The following is a 22,007-nucleotide window of genomic DNA, read 5'->3' as shown; positions in this document are numbered from 1 at the left end:
GGGGGAGAGAGATTCCATGGGAGTATTCTCTCCTATCTGTACAGCACAGGATTCAGCTGTACTGGTTTTCTGTGGGCAGCAGGGATCTCAGCAGTTGAAAAATCCTTGGGAGGTGCTTCAAAGGAAGATTAGGGCATAGCAGGTGAGAGACAAAACACTGTTCTATTGAGCTAGTGTTGTTGCTCCTTTTTTTCCTTTTTTTGACTCTCTTTTGGGATCTCCTCTTAATGAAGCCTCTTGATGTTGGTTGTGGAATCTGATGCAGTAATTTGTGGGAAAAGAATAAAAGAAAGAAAAAAAAATTTCATTGTGGAACAACCCTTTGAAAGTTGTGGCTGCTTCTTTTGTTCTCTTTCCTGCAAGTTGTGTTTTGGTTTGTAGTAGTGGGGTCTTAATTTTTTTTTTTCCCTGTGAATTAATTGTGTTAGTGGGCCTCTGAATATTGCTTTTCTTGTTTGTATGTTCTTCCCTCTTCTATTTTCTCCTCCCATCTCTTTCTCCTATTAATACTGATGTTTCTGCCACTCAGATTTGAAAAGAAAAGGGGGGAGGGGCAGGTAATGCTCCTCCTCAGGTAAGCCACCAAAATAAGTAAGGCCTTTGTTTTTCTCCCTGCCTGCTTGTTGTTGCTGCTGCTGCTGTTGTTGTTGTTGTTGTTGTTGTTTTCTCATGAAAATTAGTTATCCTAATTCATTGCTCTCTCTCTCTCTCTCTCTCTATCTCTCTCTCTAAAAAGAACACATACATACACCTCAATTCCATGCCAATTCTTGTCTGACATGTTCATGTCGCAGTTTACTTGATTAGGGTTTGCAGTTGGTGTTGGCTGATGGGATTCTGAAGATAGATAGCTGGTGATGGAAGATACTGCTCTGCGCGCCAATAGCTTATTGGGGCATTTAGTTTCAGAAACTGTTGGAGATTTGGATCTCATAGATGAGCTGCTGTCAGCATCAGACTTCCTCCTGCAGCCTGATTCCTCCACTTCAACCAGCCTCTTCAATTCTTCAGCTTTCTCGCCGGCTTTTGAGATAAGCGATGGCAGCCCGAACCCAATTTTGCCGCTAAGCGACCGTCAAGAAGAAGAGTCAGAAAAGTCGGCTCACTCCACAAGTACAACCTCGACAGGTGAGAACCAGATCCCACCAGTCATCCCACCAGCACAAGCAAATGAATTGGTCTTGAAGAGCCCCCAGTCGGACCTGAGTATGAGCTCGTGGTTTCAGCCCGGCTATCCAATTGCGTCGGTGACAGAACGATTAAATCGCGCACTCGATTACATCAAGCGCCAGAGAAGAGATGGGGATTTCCTTGTTCAGGTATGGGTTCCTACCACGATTGGAGACCGACAAGTGCTTACTACTTGCGGGCAGCCTTTCTTGTTCGACGCGAACTGCGAGCGGCTCATGAACTATAGGTTGGTGTCAATGAAATACCAATTCTCGGCCGACGAGAATTCCAATGAAGCATTGGGCTTGCCCGGTCGGGTTTTTCTCAGGAAGGTGCCGGAATGGACGCCGGATGTTCGATACTTTGATTCCCACGAGTATCCCAGGGTTATTCATGCTCTGTATTATGACATCCGCGGCTCGATCGCACTTCCTATATTCGAGAGGGATAGCAGGTCCTGCTTAGGGGTTGTGGAGCTGGTAATGACCACTCAGAAGGTCAATTATAGCTCTGAGCTTGAGAGCATATGTAATGCTCTTCAGGTATGAGCTCTACTACATCTGTGGATATACAATTTTAAGTGTGAATTTTGTCATTAGGTGTCAACTTAGAACCTCAATTTTGTGTCTTATTCGTCTCTATTTTCACAGCAATAATCGAAATGTAATAAATCACTTGTCTTCTGATAACATATAACCTGTTTTTGGATAGAACTGCAATAAGATATTGACGACAATCTTACTTTTTCCCGAGGAGTTGACCTTTCTCTATTGCAGGCAGTTGATCTTGCCAGCTCCGAAACTTCAAGTGTTGCCCGAGTAAAAGTGAGCAGACCCAGAACAAATATATTATTGTATTCCACTCAAAATTTTCTCTTTGTACCTAATACTTATTCTCCTTTGTCAGGTGAATAACAATTCTTATTTAGCAGCAATTCCAGAGATCCAAGGAGTTCTAAAAACTGTTTGCGACACCCACAAACTACCATTAGCTCAAACTTGGATTTCATGCATCCAACAAGGCAAGAGGGGAAGCCGTCACACCAAAGAAAACTATAAGGATTGCATATCCACCGTCGACGCAGCTTGCTACATTCGAGATCTCACCATGGCAGGCTTTCACCAAGCATGCTCCGAGCACCATTTGTTAAGAGGTCAAGGTGTGGCAGGGAATGCATTTATGACGAACCAACCATGTTTCTTTTCAGATATAACTGATTTCAAGAAGACAGAATATCCGCTCTCCCACCATGCTAAACTGTTCAATTTGAAGGCCGCAGTGGCTATTAGACTACGGAGTGTTTTTACAGGGAATGCAGATTTTGTGCTCGAGTTTTTCTTACCGATCGATTGCATAGACAGTGAGGAACAGAAACTAATGCTCAATTCATTATCTATAACTATACAACAGGTCTGTAAAAGCTTAAGAGTTGTTACTGCTAAAGAAATGAAGGACGAGGCTTTGCTAGAAGCTAGTGAACTAAGATACCAAGATTTTCTTTATGACAAAGCTGTCCCTAGTGGCGAAGAGACAGTAGGAGTTTCTGATGATGTATCATCATGGATAACAAATATTATGGAGACTCAACAAAAGAGAGTACAGACTGCGGTTTCTTCCCGTATGCCTGTGGAATTTAATAAGCAGGATAATGAAGGATTCAGTATAACAACTCGATGGGATCCCTCGGAGGTGGTATTGCCTGGTGGGAATATCTTATCAGGATTTGAGCAGAACCAGGATGCCCCACTTACAGATGCAACCAATTGGAGTACTGCTTTCCCCAGCAAACATAGCCATTTGACTTCTGAGAAAGCAGCAGAGAAGCGACGTACTAAGACAGAAAAGACTGTCAGTCTCCAAGAGCTTAGAAAGCACTTCGCTGGTAGCCTAAAAGATGCTGCAAAGAATCTTGGAGGTAAGCTTAACCGTCTTGTGAGTCTTTTATTCTCAAGTAATTTATGTCCCTCTTTTTAAGCCTTAAAACCAAACTTTAATCAGGGTAACTGTAGACAACTAATGGGCTTCAACCACCAAAACTTAAATTCATATTGCCTTTTATATTGTACTAGTTTAGACGGGTTTTTTTTTCTTTTATCAAGATATTTATAAATAAAAAAGGCTTACTGAGACTCAATAGATGAAAGGAAGTAGTTATAGAAATACAAGAGAAGCATTTTTTGTCACAATTTTCAATTTTGTTCTTGGTAATCGACTGAAATAGCTTAGTGCATTTCTCGTTGGTTTTGTTATATATAAAAGATATCATACCGATGTTGGAATTGGTGATAATGCTCTTTCGACACCAACAATTTCAGTGTGCCCCACGACTCTCAAGAGGATATGCAGGCAGCACGGGATCACCCGATGGCCTTCACGAAAGATCAAGAAAGTTGGTCACTCCTTAAAGAAATTGCAAGTTGTTATCAATTCTGTTCAGGGTCCTGAAGGAACCTTCCAGCTCAGCTCCCTGTACGAAAGTTTCACGAAATCTGGATGGTCAGATAAGGATTTGCACGGCAATACCTCATTTCCAACATTGAAGGATCTGCCGGAGTCTTCAAAAATGAATCAACTACAAGAAGGAACATTCACTTCACATACTTCTGAACCAAATTCTCTTTCCTCTTCTTCGTGCAGTCAAAGCTCAAGTTCTAGTCTTGGCTGTTCCAGCGGGATAAAGCAGTATGGTAGTGCTCCTCAGCTTGCAATCAAACAAGAAAATGAGGTGGAGAACTTGTCTAAGCAAGCTCTGAACCAGGTGGAACTACAAGTGCCAACTGAAGAAACTCCAGTATCTACTTGGAAATCGCAAACTAATCTGTTCCCCAGTGAGCATCAACCTGTAGAGAATCGGTCCACTTTGCCAAACACTAGACATGATTCTCTTAAAGTAAAAGCGATTTATGGGGATGAGAAGATTATAATCAGATTGCAGCCTAATTGGGGTTTTTATGATTTAAAACATGAGATTTTGAAGCGGTTTAATATTGCTGGCACAGTTCCAGTGGATCTTAAGTATTTAGATGACGAATCCGAGTGGGTTCTATTAACATGCGATGCAGATCTCAAAGAGTGTGTTGATGTATATAAATCATTGAGTGCTCATGCAATAAAAATTTCTGTGAATCATGCAGCTCAGCCAAACATCAGAGCTTCTTTTGGTCACACGGGACTCTCGTGATTGAGATTTTATATCATTCAGGACACTGCTTTAAGCTTGACAGCTTTGAAGGGCGACCGCATAAACTTTTCTCAAATTTTACAAATATGTCAGAAAATAGAAATTAGTCTAGAAAGTAGAGTTTACTTACGAAGGCCCAAATTGCATAAACAAGATGATTATAGAGGTATTTACCAGCAGGGCTGGGTATCGTGATTACTTGGGCATGGTTCATCTGTACATATGGTTATCACATATAGTAAGTTATATTCAATGCCGATCCCGGTATCTCTAATAAGGACCTGTACATTGAATGCGAATGCGTGGACCCAATTCTGTAAAAATTATAGCCATTGCACTATTGTACTTGCAAGCACTTCATGTTTTAGTAATCTGAAGTGGAAGCTAGTGCAATAGCTGAAAAAGTGTTCCAGTTTAGGGAGGGTGCAGATGTTTTGTGGAGTTCTAAACCAGGTGCAGTACCCTTAATGAAGGTGGTTAAGGGTTAAGCTGTCCAATATTTGCAAGATTGTAACCATCGTAACATCGCAGATGATAAGACTTACTGTAATGTGATCTATTGATTATGTAGCACAAATTGATCTTCGAAAGAGCTGATGCCTATATAGAAGGGAATGTAAATTGGTGTACTATAGCGTTGGCGTTGTCTATAACAACACCACACTGATGTCCAAAATGCTCAGGAATGACTGTAAGTATTAGTGAAATTATTTGCTTCATTAACATCTTTTGAGTATGTGCGTGGTAATAGCAATCTCATTTCTACTTCCTTCTATCGCAGGCAGGTGAAGGTCACAGCTGGAGAAACCGACCATCGCTTTTGGCATGCCCACATGAACAGAAAGGCATATTATGGTAACTCCAGCAAGATTGTAAATTTTGCTAATTGGCTCTTGCATCTCAAGTCTGTAAAGCTACTACATTGGTTTTTGAATGCGATATTTTCCAGGCTTGTACTGCAGATTTATTTTTTCTTTTTTCTTTTTCTTTTTTCTTTTTTCTTTTCTCTTGTTCTGTATACATGTTGGTGTTTTATGGAATTAGACACATATCTGTAAGTTTTAGCTCCTGTTGCTGTGCATTTGGCCTGTTTGCAGAAATTATGTTTATACAATCTGGTTTTACAGACGCCTATGCATGTTTTCATAGGCTGCATGTACTCGACTTATCTACACATTGTCAGAAAGGCATTGACTCGCTATCATGAATGCCGCCTTTCAGTTGCCTACAAGAATGGGCCTCGAATGATACCTTGCGCAGCAACAAATGGTCAGGAGACCATTAGAGCACAACATTTCAACTCATCTGAGTAACTTAACAGAGAATTGTACATGAACCATCCAAACTCCTAAATGAAGCAGAAGAACATAACCTGATCTCTCTATTAAGGCATCTAAACCACTGAAACCACTGGAGCTCCCAATTGATCTAATCAGTTCACTAGTGTCAAATCTAGGATAAAAAAGGACAAAAGAAGTGATGTGTTCATCAGATTATACAGGGGGAAAAAAAAAAAGGAAAAACATGGCCGTCAGATCATTTATGTTCACATATTTTTATTTCTTAAAAAAAAAAATCAAAAGCAGCATCAATACCTTTCCTCGATTTCAATGAATAGAATGCTTCAACTAGAATATGCTAGAAATGTCATGACGTTTTTTTCCATAGAAAAGAAAGGAAGGAATGAAAGAACTATAACCTGTTTCTCGATGGTATATATAAAGGATGGCAGGGTTATGAAATTATAGCATCCAGCAGATTGGAGTTCCGACATATCTCTGTTGTCATGTACAAGTAACGCAGGAATGCCGAGTTATTCAAATGCTAATTTGATACCTAAGTCGACCGATCCCTATACCAACTTTCAGATTGAAGTGCTAGGCCTGGTTATGGCCTAAAGGATGTGATGATTGGTCAAATGCTATTCTTGTTTTCTGCAAGTGCAAATTTCATAGGTGCAAGTTGCAATTATGGAAATAAGGGCTATTATGCGTAACATACTTGGACCAATACGGCTTGAATTGTGTGATAGCTAGGTCCAACCAGGGCTTGTAATTCCCATTGTAATGAAGCACGGCAGCCTTGTTGATCTCCGAATGTTTTACACCGGGATTGTAGCCTAAGGCCAGAAGCTGCCAGCTTCTGTGTAGTAGATAAGTCTGATTGTAAAATGCCGTCAATCCTGCGGGCATCGTCCCGAGCTGCCAAAGCTTTCGATCTTTGTTCTGCAGGGAGAGTATTCCAGCGGGTGGAGAATAAGTTACAGACTGCAAACTGGATAGGCACTAGTCAATGCACAACTAAGCAAAACTTATTTTACCATCTTGATATCAGAATACGACCACCCATATTAGCATGCAAATACTAGTCACAGCAAAATAGAAAGCAAGCTGAGAATACATCTGTGCATAGTAATACTAGTCACAGCAAATAAGCACGCCTTTGCTAATTCCAAAATATAAGGAGATGCAATAAGTAATGTTTTTTCTTTTTCTTTTTTTTTTCCAAAAAGCATTCCTCACAGCTGGTTTTGAAAGTGTTGGTGACTTTCTTATGCTAAAGTAAATGAACTTCCCTTAAAGATTTAGTAACCTAGAAGAACAAATAGAAGGACCTTGTAGAAGGTTGATGCCCCTAAGGTCGGAAGTTTAAATTTAGCGGCAAAAAATTACTTCTGTAGCTAAGACAATTTTAGAAAATGAGTCTTAACCTCTAAAACCAATAGCATGCGTTTAGATTTGGTTCGAAGTAGGATGTTCATGTTTTCAAAAAGCCTATCTGTAATCAGTCAAATATGAGACCAAAGATGCACATGGTTCTTTAAAAAGATTATAGCTAACCAGAAATTTGCCAAAGGAAAGAACTTCTTAAAAAAGTGAAAGCAACCACAACAGCAATCAAATGAAGCAATGGTAAAAATTATAGTTACAATTCATTTTACCTGCTCTTGCCAGTAATGATATATTGCAGTGATGTTTTTCTGTTTCCACTCCTTCAGATCAAAGAGGTTCATCCCAAATGCCCATGCACAACTGCGGGGACTGAAGTTCTTAGATATTAACGGATGTGTGAAGTTTAGATATGAACTGAGCCGCTTCGATTTCAATGTACAGGTCTCTACTGCTCCATTCACCATCCCAAACATCTTTATAGACCATAGCGGTGACAAATCTTGTTGAACAACAACATCATCGTCAAGAAAAAGTATCTTATCCAGCTTTGGGTACAGTTCTGGCATGTAGAACCTTAGATGATTAAGCATAGATAGGTATTTGGGATTCTTATAATTGAGGTTGTCATTACCCATAGAAATAGTAGATGGACGATTCGCAGCAAAGTAATACTCTCTGAGATTGGCTGATTCAAGTTGGCGAAGAACCGGACAGTACGAAGAATTCAGCCACTTTAAATCATCATAATTCTCTACATGGACTGTCGCAGGAAGCGGAGGATGAGAGATGAACCACATCTTCATCGCAGCAAAGTTCAGCATGTCCGTGACAATATGAAACACATGTTTCTCTGGATTCTTGGCATTTGTGACTGTAGAGTTGACTGCTACTGATGTCGCAACTACATTGTCAGAAAATATTGCATAGTGGTAGAGAGATGGATCTTCAAGTTTTTCCTTATTTCTTAACGTCTTGCTGCTGTCATTAAGTAAGAAATAATCGTTTGTGAGCTGTAAAGCAAGGCAGTGTAATGGATTTGGAGTTGCCTGCACGCCATATTGCATCAAGAAAAAGTTTTTCTTCATCTGTGCAGTTAAAGTTTCTTCAGCAGATTGAACAACGGCCTTTAACTTTCTTGTTACTACGGCACAATCATACAGGTGGTATTTTGCCACAGATAAAGCTTTGCCCATGGCTTTTGCATATTCACGTGCGCTGGATAACAGGGAGATAATTTCAGCATCACTAAGAAGAATATCGTAACTGAGGAATGTTACTTGAGGGAACTAATGATTTGTACCCTGCTTGTAATTCAGCATCAGAACGTGCCCCCAGCATAACATGTTGACTTTCCTTGATACATTTCGTTAGGCTATCATGAAGCGCAGTCATGTCCCTGGAGCGAGCAATGCTAGCATATACTTTTGCCATTACAATCTGATTGTTCATGATTTTCAACAAAGTGTCGTTTTTGGAGCTTGGATGTCTCATCATCCATACGGTATTGTTGAAATTATTCGAGCGTTCAATAGCTGTTTGTCGCATCTGAATTTCATCTTCTTCACTCATTTGGATCAACTTTGCAGTTCTCTCTTGCCTCCTTGTTTGCCTCCTTGTCTGCCGCAGTTTCTATGCAATAAGATAAAAATTGTATTACAATGAATCCCACCAGAGGCCAATATAAGAGGCAGCTAGAAAAGAATTACCAGACATTCAAGCTTCTCTTGGCCGGTCAAATTTTGCAATTTGATGACCGGTTTCAATATATCACCCTGATTCCGAAAATCATTGCAAATGAAATCATTATTTGTAACAGTAAAATAAAATTGCATCCCAAAAAAATGGTAATGGTCCAAGTAGAAAGAATTAGAATAACATATGCAAATTGAGAGATGCTAACAGACCAGATTTTCATAATCAAAGCTAGTATCATCAAAGCCTGTGATAATCCATGAGTTTCTGCTATTTCAGAAGTTCTATTTGTAAAATACAAACCTACATTATAATTATTAGAGTACAGTTTAAAGAAGATAAGTTTCTTCTCTTGTATTGATAGAGGCATCTCTTTATGTTTCTGTTTTTAATGTTCTGCAAGTAGAGTCATGGGACACATAAAACTACAATATCCTATTTCAACGCAAACAATACACCTCTAGCTTTTTAGAGTTAACTTATCCAACTGAGCAATATACTAATGTGCACTCTAGTTTTGTAAGACTTGGCAGCACATCGTCCCTAATATGATGTATGAACCTTAATTTGGGGTCATACATGCCTAGCAAACAGGGAACCAACCCTTTTTCCAATGTCAATAGTCATGGACAAGAGCACAAGGATGAGCATTATTCGTAATTAACACCTCCTGTGATTCACCACTAGGATTGAATCCCCTGACAAATCTGTAAGTTTCCTTGTGACCTCCTGCAAACTGGCATGCTATGTGGGCCTATCTTATTCTTTCTTTCCTTTTTTCAGAGGATGCTATGTGGGTCCATCACCTCCTCAAAATAGTTATATACTGATTGCTCTCACTCCTTAACTTCAACAATATTTCTTCATCGAATCTTTAGGAGACCATAGGGACTTGTATCTTTTTATAGGTGCTGGCTGCAGATCTTATCTTCGGAAGATGAAGGGGAAAAGAACAGAGAGAGAAGATGGAAGAAAATAAGGGCAAAAGTGACCAAAGTACTGCAAAATGTCTGTATCTAGTTCCGCAGGCTATGATTGGTATATCAAATTAAGAATCAAAGTACAGGCAGCGTGACAACTACTAGTTAACCAATCAAAAATCAAAGTGAAAGCCTACAAAACGTAAAGAGAAAGCTTGAGGCAAAGAAAGTAAAACATAAATATAATTCAATATACACGTGGAAGAATTATAACTAAAAAAGTTTGGTACCTTTCCACCACTGCAATGAGAAGAATTTAGCATCTGATCACCAACTTTAACATCTTCCTGGCTGTAAGAGATATTATGTCATATACACTATGATATAAAAGCTTTTCTGCGCAACAACAATATAACTAGGTGTTTGTCAAGCCTTCTATACCACAACTTATGAGATCTGGACACACTGAAGTGGTGTACATATAACCAACCTCATTTAAACTAGGATATCATCGGACAACACACTAGATAGCTTATTGATGGCTAAGGACATATACAGCTGTCACACTAGATAGGGCATTTAATTCAGCTGCAAATGAATTGCCAGGACAAAATAATCGTAGGTGCTGCAAGTAGGTTAGTGAAGCTTGTAGTAGAATCTTGACCAACTGACAGTGAACAAGCTTGTGGCAAGTGAATTTTGCAGCAGAAAATTCTGGTGAGAATCAAAAGTTTTTCTGTATTCACTCTAAATCTCCAGCAAAGAAGAAAAAAGGGACGGAAGAAAAGTTTAGCTAGTAATTCTTATGGAAACTTATAAAGAGAGGTAATAATTAGTACTAGTGGAGAGTTTTACCTTGTCGCACCACTAAGCGGACTATTTTCTGATACTGTATCTGATCTTTCTGGTCCAACAGAACAGGCAGGGGTCCAGAACTGCACATATAAAACTCAATAATGAGATGCATCAGCATAGCATAAAATATGGTTTCAAACTTTGGTAATCATTTCAGTTTCTATATCCGTCTACACATAAGGAAAGGAAAAGTGGATTTGAATATGTATCTTCGGATTCTTCTGCATAGGATTAGGATTTCGTATGACAATATTCTCATGCCAACGGAATACGTCGTTTAATTATCTATTTAAAGAAGTGAGCAGTTTAAAATATATGCTTAAAAGCCAAAGAACCAGAAAAAACACATGGATTTCGAGAAATCGTAAAAGAAACATTAAGAACAAAAAAGAAGAGTCAGCTAGAACAGAGCATCTATCGAAAAGCTTCTACTGAGGAGTCAAATAACTGATGTTAATTTCAAGATCACCATTTATACAAGATATGAATAATTAAATCATATTATGATCATAAGTGTTACTTGCGATGATCTATAGAAATCGAAAATCCAAAGCGATCAAGAACAAAAAATCGTCGATCCTATTAAAACTCCAAGATTCAAATATTCATAACCCTAACCTCCAAATCCTTCCTCAGGAACCTACAATGATTCCAACACAAGATAACTAACTCAATCACCGATCACAGTATATGATAGACTCATGTCCTCGCGATCCACTCTCATCCATGTGAACACGAACCAAAAAGAACGAAACAAGAGGCCATTTCGCGCATGATCTTGAGGCAAGAAGATCGAAATAGCACAAGAAGAGGATCGAGAATCGAAGTGAGATCGAAAGAAGTGGAGAAGAGGAACGAGTTCTTGCCTGATAGGAGAGAACGAGCAGCAGTAGGAGGCCGCATTCGGAGAACCTTCCAGAACGGTACGCCATTGTCCTTCGATAGAGATCAAAGAGAGAGAAAAAGCGCGGAGGAGGCGGAGGAGAGATAGAGAGAGAGAGAGAGAGAGAGAGAGAGAGAGAGAGAGAGAGAGAGAGGAAGAAGACGAAGAGGACGCGATCGCGCGAGCAATGGCGAGGGGGGGTCGGGGTCGGGGGTATTTATAGCCGTTCCTCTCTCCCCCTCAACTCTCTCACTGTGACTATCCACGAAAACCTTTTTCATGCACCCGGTTCATATAAGAATTTGTGCACCGCATAGCCACTTCACTTCCACTTCATCGCTCTCCCAATACGTCGTTAAATATTTAATATTTTAAATTATTATACTGGTGTACGGATACACCTGGTTCAGGTGAAAAACTTTCCACTGTTGGGGGAGTTGTCATTGGCGGGACGAGCTACACTATGTGATGGACGGTCGAGATTTAAGACCGATTTTGAACTGCAACTAAGAATTCATCTAGCCGTCCGTTGTGGGCCCCACCTGATTGGGCCCCCATGTACACGTATTGGAAACTTAGAATACCTTAGAGCCCATCATAGCCTGAGCCCAACTTACAAAATAGGCCTATATCTAATCAACAACCCCGGCCTATCTCTAATCTAGTCCCTTAACCAGCCCATTATGTAGTGAAACAATTACCATTAACATGATTAATTGACAGGAAATTGACCTGTCTCTAACGCAAGCGACAAAAGGTTTTGATACTTGATATTCGAAGTATTATGTTTGAAGCAATACCATGCCACCATTTTCTCCAAAAAATATAAAAAAAGAAAACATCAGCTGACATGAAAGTCAAGTCAACATTAAGTTGGGCACTGTCAGTATTTGCTGGTCAAAACCTTCACTGGTCATTTTCAATCAATTTAATGTACAAATATGAACCCATTTAACTTTTACCCAAGAAACGTGTCAAAGCAAAATTTTACGCTTCAATCATAAAAAATATATATATCAGAAAATAACTTCATCAGACATCCAAACATGCCCCCTTTTTTCACTGAACATGTTCCAAGCTGAAGAAATGGCCAATTGGTCAATGGAGACATATCTATAAGGTGCACTTCAACTGAACAAAAAAGAAGACATTAACTAAAAGATATAAAACATCAAACTATCAACACATCAAACTATCAACACATCTGATTACAAAATGTGGACTCTTTCACCTTGAAATCAAAATATATTCAACCTTATTCAACCTTATATTTTTGCACTCATGCAACAATTTAAGAAATTTGAGGTTAACTAAACAAAAAAGAAAAAAGAGAAAAAGGACTTGATCAGAGTCTCCGGGGTCATCACAGCATCGGAGAGCGGTGACTGACCCGGCCGGCAGATCTCGAGCCATCATGCCTCGGAGTATAAGGCGAACGATGGTGCACGTGGGCCGAACCGTGGCTGCGAGCCCCGCGGCACAGGGACAAGTCCCTGGGCTCGGCCGGCCTCGACTTCCTGGACTCGATCTCCTCGAGAGCGGCCACGACTTCTTTCATCGACGGCCGGCTCTTAGGATCGGTTGCGAGACACTTCAAGGTGAGCTGAGCTGCCTGGAGAGCGCCTCTGGACGGGTACTGCCCCTCGAGCCGCGGGTCCATCAAGCGCGCCAGCTTGCGGCGGTCGGCGAGCACCGGCTTCGCCCAGTCGACCAAGTTGTGCTGCCCGCTCGGGCGGTTCGTGTCGAGTGCCCGCAAACCGGTGAGCATTTCGAGAAGCACCACTCCGAAGCCATACACATCACTCTTAATATACAGGTGACCTGTTTCATCAAGTTAAATTTCAAACTAACTGAATGTTTTGATCAGCATGCATTCATAGTACTGTCATGCTAGAGAGATCAGTGTACACACCGGTCGCGACATACTCCGGTGCGGCGTATCCGTACGTGCCCATCACCCGCGTAGTGACGTGCGTATCGTTACCAGTTGGCCCATTCTTCGCCAGCCCGAAATCCGAAAGCTTTGCGTTGAAGTTCTAAAAACTCGAAAACACAACTCAGTTGTTAGTTCATACCAACAGGGGATGGTTAAAAGTTCAAAGTGATCTCGAAAGTTATGCAACATACGGAGTCGAGGAGGATGTTGGAGGCTTTGAAATCCCTGTAGATGACTTGTTTTTCTGAAGTATGTAAGAAGGCGAGTCCGCGGGCGGCACCGATGGCTATCCTGAGCCTCAGGCTCCACGACAGCGGCTGGAACCCTGCACCCCCTGCTCATTGAAGCCTCTCTCTATTATCAATCACAGTTGTGCATTAAACAAGTTTTAATGATTTGTATTAGATTATAGATAAGTTTAGCTCTGAAGTATAACAAAATTTGAGCTATTAGGTAACAGAAATAATACTAACAGGAAAGCAATCCTTTGTCAGTAGTTTAGTGCACTCAATGTAATCTACTGTAAACATTGATCAAATCAAGAATGTAAAATATTATCAGATGCTGATAAGCATAAGACAAAAGTAAAACCATTATAAGAATATGAATTGCCATGAGACTTACTCCTGAAGAGGTGATTTTCTAAGCTCCCTTTCGACATGAATTCATAGACGAGGAGGAGCTCCTTATCCTCCCAGCAATACCCCAAGAGTTTGACGAGGTTCGGGTGCGAAAGTCTCCCCAAGAAATTCACCTCAGACTGCAATTCCGTCAACCAATTAGCGAAAACTAGTAGTTCAGACGTGCGCATCACTAATAATTGTAACAAATAGCATGTCCAAAATAGTTAAACAAACAAGCAGATCTGAGGTCAAAAACAATTCTGATCACCAAATCAAAAGCGCAGTTTAATGAAATCTAATGATGAAATTTCCTGATCATAAAACGCATCTCGCACCCGCCATTCCTGCAACCCCTGCATGCTCTCCGGATTCAGCTTCTTGACGGCGACGATCATTCCGACGCCGCTCTTCGACGGATTGAGCGTCGTCTCGTCGACCCACCCTTTGTACACCCGGCCGAAGCCGCCCTCGCCGAGGACGTAGTCGACTTTAAACTTCTGGGTTGCGGCCCGCAGCTCGGAAAAGGTGAAAATTCTGAGGTTGGGGACCTCCAGAATCCGGCCGTCGGGATACGCCTCTTCGGCGCTTGCTCGGCTGCCAACCGATCGGCCGTAGACGCTGCCGCAGCTGCTCGGGGCCCTCGACGACGGCCCTCTGGCTGTAATTGCATAGTAAAACTCTAGTAACTGGATATGGAGAATAAGAGATAGAATCAAATAGGAGATTCAGGCAATTGGTAAGTGAATAGTAGGACTTGTTAATATATATTTCTGGGCATATTTTCTGTTAGATTCAATCTTTTGGGTAAAATCTGGTATCAGAGCTGATTCTAAATTCTTTCATTTTGTTCTCTTAATATTTACCGTACGAGTACATATATTAATATATATATTTTTAAATTCGTTTTCTACTAAATCGATCTAGAGATAGCAACCAAAGTGGGGGGATGTGGGGATGGAATTTGGAAAGTGAGGAATGGCCCACTAGATTGAACCAGGAACTCAAAGATCTCACCAAAAGTGGAACCAGGGCATGATTTAATTTCAAATCTCTCCCTGTCACTCCCTATTTCTCTCTTTCTAAACTAAGTTCCTCCAATTTGACATAAAAACAAATTTCTTATAACTGTTGAAAAGAAAAAAGAAAAAGGTGCTCATATTACCGCTAACATTTTCTAAAATTAATTGACAAAACGATATATGAATTTTATTTTCTCAATAATCTCAAATAATATGGCTGTGCAAAACATTGAATTATACATTTTCAATAATAGAATAAGTAGCAATTANGATGTACCTGGGCTGGGAAGTGCAGTACTTGGTTGGCTCACAACTTGAACAGCCGCAGCTGATCCCATGCAATTCCCCATTATCTCCTCTCTCCTACTCTTTTCCCTCCCTCTCTCTCTATCTCTCTCTCTATATATATCTTTCTCTCTTTTGTTTTGTTGTATGGAGAACGAGAGGAGATCAGAGAGAGAGGAGAAGGGGTCGGCATCATAATATATGCCTCAGGGAGGGAGAAAGGTCAACGTTGCCGCGGGCAATCTCAAAACTAAAAAGAGAAGAATTATTTATTTTTTTAAAAGAGAAAGGGTAAACTTCGAATCCCACCTCCGCAGTTTCACATTTTTTAATTTTAATATTTTGTTTTAAAGTGTATCAAATTAATATTCTGTGGTTTTATTTTTATCTTTTCGTCAGTTTTTTTGTTAATATTTCCTTACATTATATATAAAAAAACTTCAGATGTCCCATCTAAGTTTACCGAATATTTACTTTAGTATCCTTTAGTTTTAACTTTATCACAATAATAAAAAGATAAAAATAAAACCACATGACACTAAATTAATATATTTTAAACTACAGGGTATTAAAGTAAGAAAGTGTGAAACCACATGTGTGTTATTTGAAGTTTTTCCAAAGAGAAAAGAGGGAAAAAAAAAGTTATAAATCTCTCCTTTTCCTGAAACATAATTAATCAAAATTATGATTCAACATTTATTTTTGATTAATTTACATAAAAATTCACCAATTTTGAGTTTTTGCAAAAACAAACCATTTTTTTAATTTGGCAAACTCGATTTGAACTTTTAGTAAATTGATCAAAATATCCTTATTATTATTTCTCCTCCAATGTCCTCTTTTTTTTCTTTCGCTGTTTTTTTACTTTCTTTCTCTTTCCATCTCCTTGTCCTCCACTGTCCTCACGTCCACGCCAGCTCCTCTCTCTTATTTCGCCTACACCTCCATCAACGCTAACTCAGATATGTTACACATCGCGTAGATAAGACTGCGGCGAAAGGTGTGGTCGTGGACGACGACTGTGACGAAAATGCTGCAAGATTTGATGATGATGAGGAGGGCGAGTGCATTGTTAGGAATCCGGTACTCACCCTGATATCGGATTTTGAGAATCCGTAATCCGTTCCGATACTAATTGTTATGAATTCGGTACCGATTGTTGGAATTCCGTTACAGAAGCGTTGAATCGGATTTTTACTATAAATTCGTTTCCTCAGTAGAGAAAAAAATAACTAAATAGAAAATATGAGGGTAAAATAAGATTTATTAAATAAGAAAATATTATACCTGACTTCTCTTCTGCAACTGAGTAGTTACAACCTAAGTTCTCTTTCTGAATCTTTTCTACCATTCTCTCGTCTTCTATAAACCAATAAAGAAGACAACACTTTACTTTTTCTCTCGCACATGCACCCCAAACTTCTCCTTGGTATGGTCCACCAATAACTTCAAAACACCTCACCGTACCCTCCTCAAGAATCTCAACATGGCGTGTTAGTACTCACCCCTCAGCCAATAGCTAATTAATTGGTCCAATGCATTATATATAATGCTTAACCAAAGATGTACCCAAATCCTAATATATTTAGAATTTTTACTCTAAGAAATATTTAAATTTTAATTAATTTATCTCTAATAAATTTAAAATATTAATTTTTATCCAATTAGAATTCAACTACAAATTTAACCAAATTCTAGCATACGTCGGGATGGAGGCGGCAGTTGCGGCAAGGAAGGGACGGTGATAACGAAAAAAAAAAAATAATAATAAAAAAAAATGAAGAAGAAATAATAAAAAATATAAAATATATATATTTCTTCTCTTATAAAGACGGTCATTGTGTGTGTATCACGACGATTATAAAGAACCTAAATAGCAAAAAAAAAAAAAGAAACCAAAATTATACTATTTAAAATAAAATTATATTGTTTAAAACTAAGTTGTGCCATTTAAAATACAAACCATTCAAAAATTATTATTATATAATTATGTAGAAATGAAATATCAGATCAATGTGAGAAATTCCAACAGTGTGTGTTCTCAAATTCCTAATGAATGCATCTTTTAGGAATAAATTTTTAAAAATAAAATATGAATCCAATTTTCGGTTGTTACCGAAAAACACTAAAATATAAATTTTATGTTTTCATTGGCGAATGAGAACGGGGCGAAAGAGAAATTTGCTCCGAGTCGTGACGACTCGGAGAAGTAGTGGTGAGCTCGTGTTAGTTGCAAGTCAATGAAAACGTGTCACCTAATTATACATTTTTTAAATATAATTTCTTTTTTTCTTTTTGGGTGTGTTTGTTTGGGTGAAAGTGAGAGAAAGTGGAGAAGGGGAAAGTTGTTTATGCCGTAAACTATCACTTTCGTTATTTGTTTTACCGTAATTTTATTACGGCCGAAAGTCGAGTTCGCCCAAAATAGGGTAATTGACTTCGCCCTCCCATGAGGCGAAGTCAATTCCGGTGAAGTGCAAAGAGACAAAGAAGCTTGTTAAATTTGGTTAGATAATGTGATCAAATTTGGTTAGAAAAGTTTTAATATTTTTTTGTCTAATTTATATATTTAGAAAATGATGAAAAATGAATTTGTTAAATGTTAATAATTTTTTAACTTTAGAATTTTATTTGTTGCATTATTATAATTTATATGCAAACAAATAATATAATTTTTTAAAATTTTATTTTATAATTATACATATATATAATTATATACATATATAATTATATTAATTTTTATTTATTATAATTTATTATTCACTAAGTTATAAAATAGACAATAATATCACTTCGGAGGTAAGTATACCGGGGGTGGAGAGCTACACTTTCTACTTCCTACCAAACAAATAACAGAACTCACAGAACTGTACTTTCACAATTAGAAACAAACAGCAAAAGTGAATTAATTTTCACCTAAACTCTACTTCAACCCAAAGTCCACTTTCACCCCAAGTCTACTTACGTTGAAACATTGTTTTATCATAAAACTTCAGAAGCAAGGAATCGGAGTCTTTCTTTCCAAACACATTCAGAATTTAAAAAAAGAAAGAATTCACAGCTTGTGACACAGTAAATTTTTTTTAATTCGTCTATAACAGTTTAGGCGGTAGCTAAATTCAAACGGTTAAAAGGATTATTTATGTTAGGGCCAGAATAGGTCCAAAATGGCTAACTTCTCGAGAAGCAGAGTGTTAGAATTTGTATCATAGTTGATCATCAACTAAAATTGTTGGATGAATCTCAACTGAGTTAGGATTATACAACGGGCAGAGCGCAACTCCACGGCTGACGATCGATGTCAATAAAACGTGGCTTCCTGTAAGGTCAGTTAAGGCTAGAGAATCGAAAGTGTGAGATAAGTTTTGACTAAGCTAGAATCATGTAGCAGGAAGAGTGCGGCTTCATAACTGACGATCGTTACTGATGAAATACAGCGCCTCACAAGATCGACTAAGACTGGTGAGACAAATCACGCATCACTTAGTGCTTATAAATGTGCTTGAATACGACGAAAACGTCAAAACTTAAAGGGAGGATGAATATGACACTCCTAAGATTAAGAATATCCATATATATAAAATATAAGTATAATAGTTGTAATCTTTTTTAACTTCGCTATGATATTTTGGACGGTGACTAGATTCAGAAAATAGAGTAATTCAAAGATAGGTGACCCTAATGGGCAATCCCCTAAAAAGTAAGGCCTCACACATATTCCGGTAATTGAATTTTAGTTTTTTTATTTCCTCGAAAAATTATAAAATTTTGATAAAAATCATAATGTACTCATACATTTTTTCAGTGGCGGCAGGCACCATAACTTAACAGTATTTGAAAAGAAAAGATAAAAAATACTTTCATTTTTTTTAATATTTTAAATTATAAAAACTGTGTTTTAGCCACTCCGAGAATTTATTACAAGACAAGAAGACCAACAACAATTGTTTGATATCTCTAGATTTGATTTCACCACCTCTAAATTAAGGATTTCTGAGATTGCAAAATTTCAGTAACTGGTTTTATTTTTAATTCAAAATCAACTACCATATGTTGCTTCAAAGCTTCTTACAAATTTGCGTCATTAATTCGATGAATAATTGGTTTAAAATAAAAACATTTGCTTATCGATTGTAACCATCATCAAATAACCATGAGCAATTTCCCATTTTGCTGGAACTTTTAGTTAAAAAAAATATTCTTTTCATAGTTTTTTTAAAAAATTAACAAGTCAATTTTTCTAAAAGCCAAACAAATAATTTTTTTTGTATTTTTCAGCTAAAAACTATTTTCTGAAAAAAAAAAAAAAATCGCAACCAAACAGCAATAATAATCCTTACTCTCTGCCTTCGAAAAATAAAAAGAAACAAATTAAATATACGACTTGATTAATAATAAGTTAACAGTTTCACCTACTGAATTATTTTAATGGGTATACCCACCCCTCCTACTACTTCATAAATTATATTATAAACCTGATACGCGTTTTACTCGGTAGAGAAAATTTAAAATGTTTTATTAGTGGAAGAACCAATTTATTATGCCATTTCAATATTCTGTTTACTTTAAAATAAGTTCAGATTCCAGAGACATGGTTAGGAGTTATTTTCTCACCAAAGTTGCTGTCAAAAATTAAGATGAATCCCCAAACTCTTAACACGTTTCCAAATTTTTGTCACAAATATAATTCCCCTCACATCATATTTATTACAAAAGAAAAAATATTCAGCATTTCACACGGTGAGTAAAATTTTGATTCAACACTCAACTGAACTGTATACACACGAATGAATCCCCAAACTCTTAGGTACCGTTTGGTTCGGGTATAAGCAAGAACTAGTTATTATAAGGATAGGTACAAGTATGAGGATAAGAAAAATAGCGTTTGGATGAAAATTGGGTTGTTTCCGGAGATAAGAAAAATAACGTTTAGATAGATAATATGGAATAAGAAAAATATTATGTAGTTTTATATAGAAAATGGAGGTGTTGGTGGGGATAGTTATAACTAGTTATTATAGATAACCGACAACTACTGTTCGGATAAAGAATTAGCGTTTGTGTATAAAGGGGGGATAAGGGCCTATCCCTATCCCTATCCCCTAAGCAAACACTGTTTTTAACACGTTTCCAAATTTGTACCGCGAATATAATTTCTCTCACGTCATGTTTATTACAAAAGAAAAAATATTTAGCATTTTACGCGATTGAGTAAAGTTTTTATTCAACAGTCAACTGAACCGCATATACACAAACAGAATATAACTCCAAACGAAAAAAATAATCCGCTTTACACTAAATATATTCTTAAATACTCAGAATGGGTCATGAAACCTGTGAGATAAAATTTTTTCGTTTATAATATTAAGCTTTTCAGTAATACGAGTAGAGCCAACTCTAAATTTTTTTGTTTTTAAAATTTTTTACAACATATTATACCAGATTGGCGCTTATATATATTAAATAAAGAATTGGAGACAAATTGAGAGTGATTTTTCATGCAAAGCACGTAACCCAGGGGCCAGGGATTTATTTGTTTAAAATAATGGGCTAATTAGTTAATTAGTAATTATCAGGCATAAACCTTAATTAATTAATTAATTAATTAATTATTTTGTTCAATGCGGTTCGTGAGTTCGTGACGGAGGTGCGGTTCCCCAACGCCCAATCACAGTGCACCGTGTGGGCCCACAGGTCAGTGTCACAAAACGCGTACGATGTAACGGTCACACGGATTACTTGATCAGGATTAAAAAATGAATGGAGAGCCCCCTCAACTACGGAACGTTTTGAAAATGCCCTCTCAACAGTTTTGTTTTTTTTTTTTTTTTTTTTTTTTTTTGGGATAGTGACCCCCTTACTTTTGATTTTTTTTAATTAAGTAATTTTAGTCTAAAAATTTATCAAATTTATTAGTAAGTTGATTATTTTTTAGTAAATCGAATTAGACTAATTTATGATCAATAACAAAGAGAGTTATTAAAATTGGATTTTTTTTTTTTAAACTTAACTAAGTATAAAGACTCTAATAAAAGAATTAAACATTACAAAGTTTCAATAAAAAAAGAAAAAAAGTTGAGAAGTCTATTTCAAGCTGTAAAGTAATTAGGTATTGAATTTGCGGTTTTGAATATTAACCATTAAATCTGTTATCACCTATGTTAGGGACAGTCGGTCATTAAAAAGTGGATCGGACGATTATGTCGGTGTTTCTAAAATTCCACTTGGGTGGGATTCGATGGTAATACGTGGATGGGATCATTTGACCTAATTGTACTCGATATTATCAAGCGTTTTCAGCAAATCGGAAAGCATTAAACACTTCTCTTTTGCATTAAACACTTCTCTTTTGCAAGGATCCTATTTAGTGTTGAAAGTTGTCTTCAAACTAGCGGTGGCAGTCTACCTCACTGTTCGCAAGACGGCCCGTGCTCGACTGCCTGAGATCGAATTGTTCATTTAGTAAACGAGCCGATCACAAGCTAAATTTTTCAACAGCTCGATAATAGCTCGAATAAATATATTTTATATTTATATATAAATAAATAATTATATATATAGCATAAACTTTTATTATCTAATTTTTAAACCATCCTAAATATAAAGCCGGTTCAATTAAAAAAAATTCATTTTATATAAAATTTCAACCATTAGATTAAAGTCTAATGGATAAAGTTTCGTAAATTTATTTTCTCTCTCTCTCACTCTCTCTCTCTCTCTCTATATATATATATATGTAATTCTTTTAAGTTATTATTTGCGATCCAACTC

General features: G+C 37.6%; 3 protein-coding genes across 8 annotated transcripts; 1 reads left to right on the top strand and 2 right to left on the bottom strand.

Moving 5' to 3' along the window:
• On the top strand, positions 24-5,451 carry LOC109714146 (protein NLP1-like). Of its 5 annotated transcripts, XM_020238604.1 has the most exons (7): positions 24-142; positions 530-591; positions 795-1,712; positions 1,947-1,994; positions 2,077-3,085; positions 3,486-5,042; positions 5,133-5,451. In XM_020238604.1, exons 3-6 carry the CDS (start codon positions 858-860, stop codon positions 4,349-4,351), a joined length of 2,778 nt encoding a protein of 925 aa, XP_020094193.1. In that variant the 5' UTR covers positions 24-142; positions 530-591; positions 795-857; the 3' UTR covers positions 4,352-5,042; positions 5,133-5,451. The 5 variants fall into 5 exon arrangements, with proteins under 5 accessions (XP_020094193.1, XP_020094191.1, XP_020094190.1 ...); XM_020238602.1 differs by lacking the exon at positions 530-591; XM_020238601.1 differs by having other exon boundaries at positions 530-1,712.
• LOC109714384 (probable galacturonosyltransferase 3) lies at positions 5,939-10,567 on the bottom strand. Of its 2 annotated transcripts, XM_020238986.1 has the most exons (6): positions 10,491-10,567; positions 9,926-9,986; positions 8,730-8,795; positions 8,324-8,652; positions 7,293-8,238; positions 5,939-6,576 (listed from the first exon to the last, which is right to left on the bottom strand). In XM_020238986.1, exons 2-6 carry the CDS (start codon positions 9,956-9,958, stop codon positions 6,301-6,303), a joined length of 1,650 nt encoding a protein of 549 aa, XP_020094575.1. In that variant the 5' UTR covers positions 9,959-9,986; positions 10,491-10,567; the 3' UTR covers positions 5,939-6,300. The 2 variants fall into 2 exon arrangements, with proteins under 2 accessions (XP_020094575.1, XP_020094576.1); XM_020238987.1 differs by lacking the exons at positions 9,926-9,986; positions 10,491-10,567 and having other exon boundaries at positions 5,939-6,625; positions 8,324-8,741.
• LOC109713687 (probable serine/threonine-protein kinase PIX13) lies at positions 12,484-15,359 on the bottom strand. The gene is made up of 6 exons (XM_020237860.1): positions 15,229-15,359; positions 14,268-14,590; positions 13,934-14,069; positions 13,501-13,643; positions 13,286-13,409; positions 12,484-13,194 (listed from the first exon to the last, which is right to left on the bottom strand). Exons 1-6 carry the CDS (start codon positions 15,299-15,301, stop codon positions 12,737-12,739), a joined length of 1,257 nt encoding a protein of 418 aa, XP_020093449.1. The 5' UTR covers positions 15,302-15,359; the 3' UTR covers positions 12,484-12,736.

This window comes from Ananas comosus, linkage group 8, assembly GCF_001540865.1.
Source record: "Ananas comosus cultivar F153 linkage group 8, ASM154086v1, whole genome shotgun sequence".
In the NCBI taxonomy this organism is placed as follows: domain Eukaryota; kingdom Viridiplantae; phylum Streptophyta; class Magnoliopsida; order Poales; family Bromeliaceae; genus Ananas; species Ananas comosus.
The sequence above is the reverse complement of the archived record's forward strand: the minus strand, read 5'-3'. Positions and strand labels throughout refer to the sequence as shown.

Bases quoted from the DNA above. Each gene is read 5' to 3' on its own strand.
- LOC109714146 (XM_020238602.1), top strand. From the start codon at position 858: ATGGAAGATACTGCTCTGCGCGCCAATAGCTTATTGGGGCATTTAGTT. The intron at 1,713-1,946 runs GTATGAGCTCTA...TCTCTATTGCAG, and splicing joins GCATATGTAATGCTCTTCAG to GCAGTTGATCTTGCCAGCTC. The intron at 3,086-3,485 runs GTAAGCTTAACC...CAACAATTTCAG, and splicing joins TGCTGCAAAGAATCTTGGAG to TGTGCCCCACGACTCTCAAG.
- LOC109714384 (XM_020238986.1), bottom strand. From the start codon at position 9,958: ATGCTAAATTCTTCTCATTGCAGTGGTGGAAAG. The intron at 8,653-8,729 runs GTAATTCTTTTC...CTTATTGCATAG, and splicing joins AAGAGAAGCTTGAATGTCTG to AAACTGCGGCAGACAAGGAG. The intron at 6,577-7,292 runs GTAAAATGAATT...CTCTCCCTGCAG, and splicing joins ATCATTACTGGCAAGAGCAG to AACAAAGATCGAAAGCTTTG.
- LOC109713687 (XM_020237860.1), bottom strand. From the start codon at position 15,301: ATGGGGAATTGCATGGGATCAGCTGCGGCTGTTCAAGTTGTGAGCCAA. The intron at 14,070-14,267 runs GTGCGAGATGCG...ACGGAATTGCAG, and splicing joins AGGGGTTGCAGGAATGGCGG to TCTGAGGTGAATTTCTTGGG. The intron at 13,644-13,933 runs GTAAGTCTCATG...TTCAATGAGCAG, and splicing joins AGAAAATCACCTCTTCAGGA to GGGGTGCAGGGTTCCAGCCG.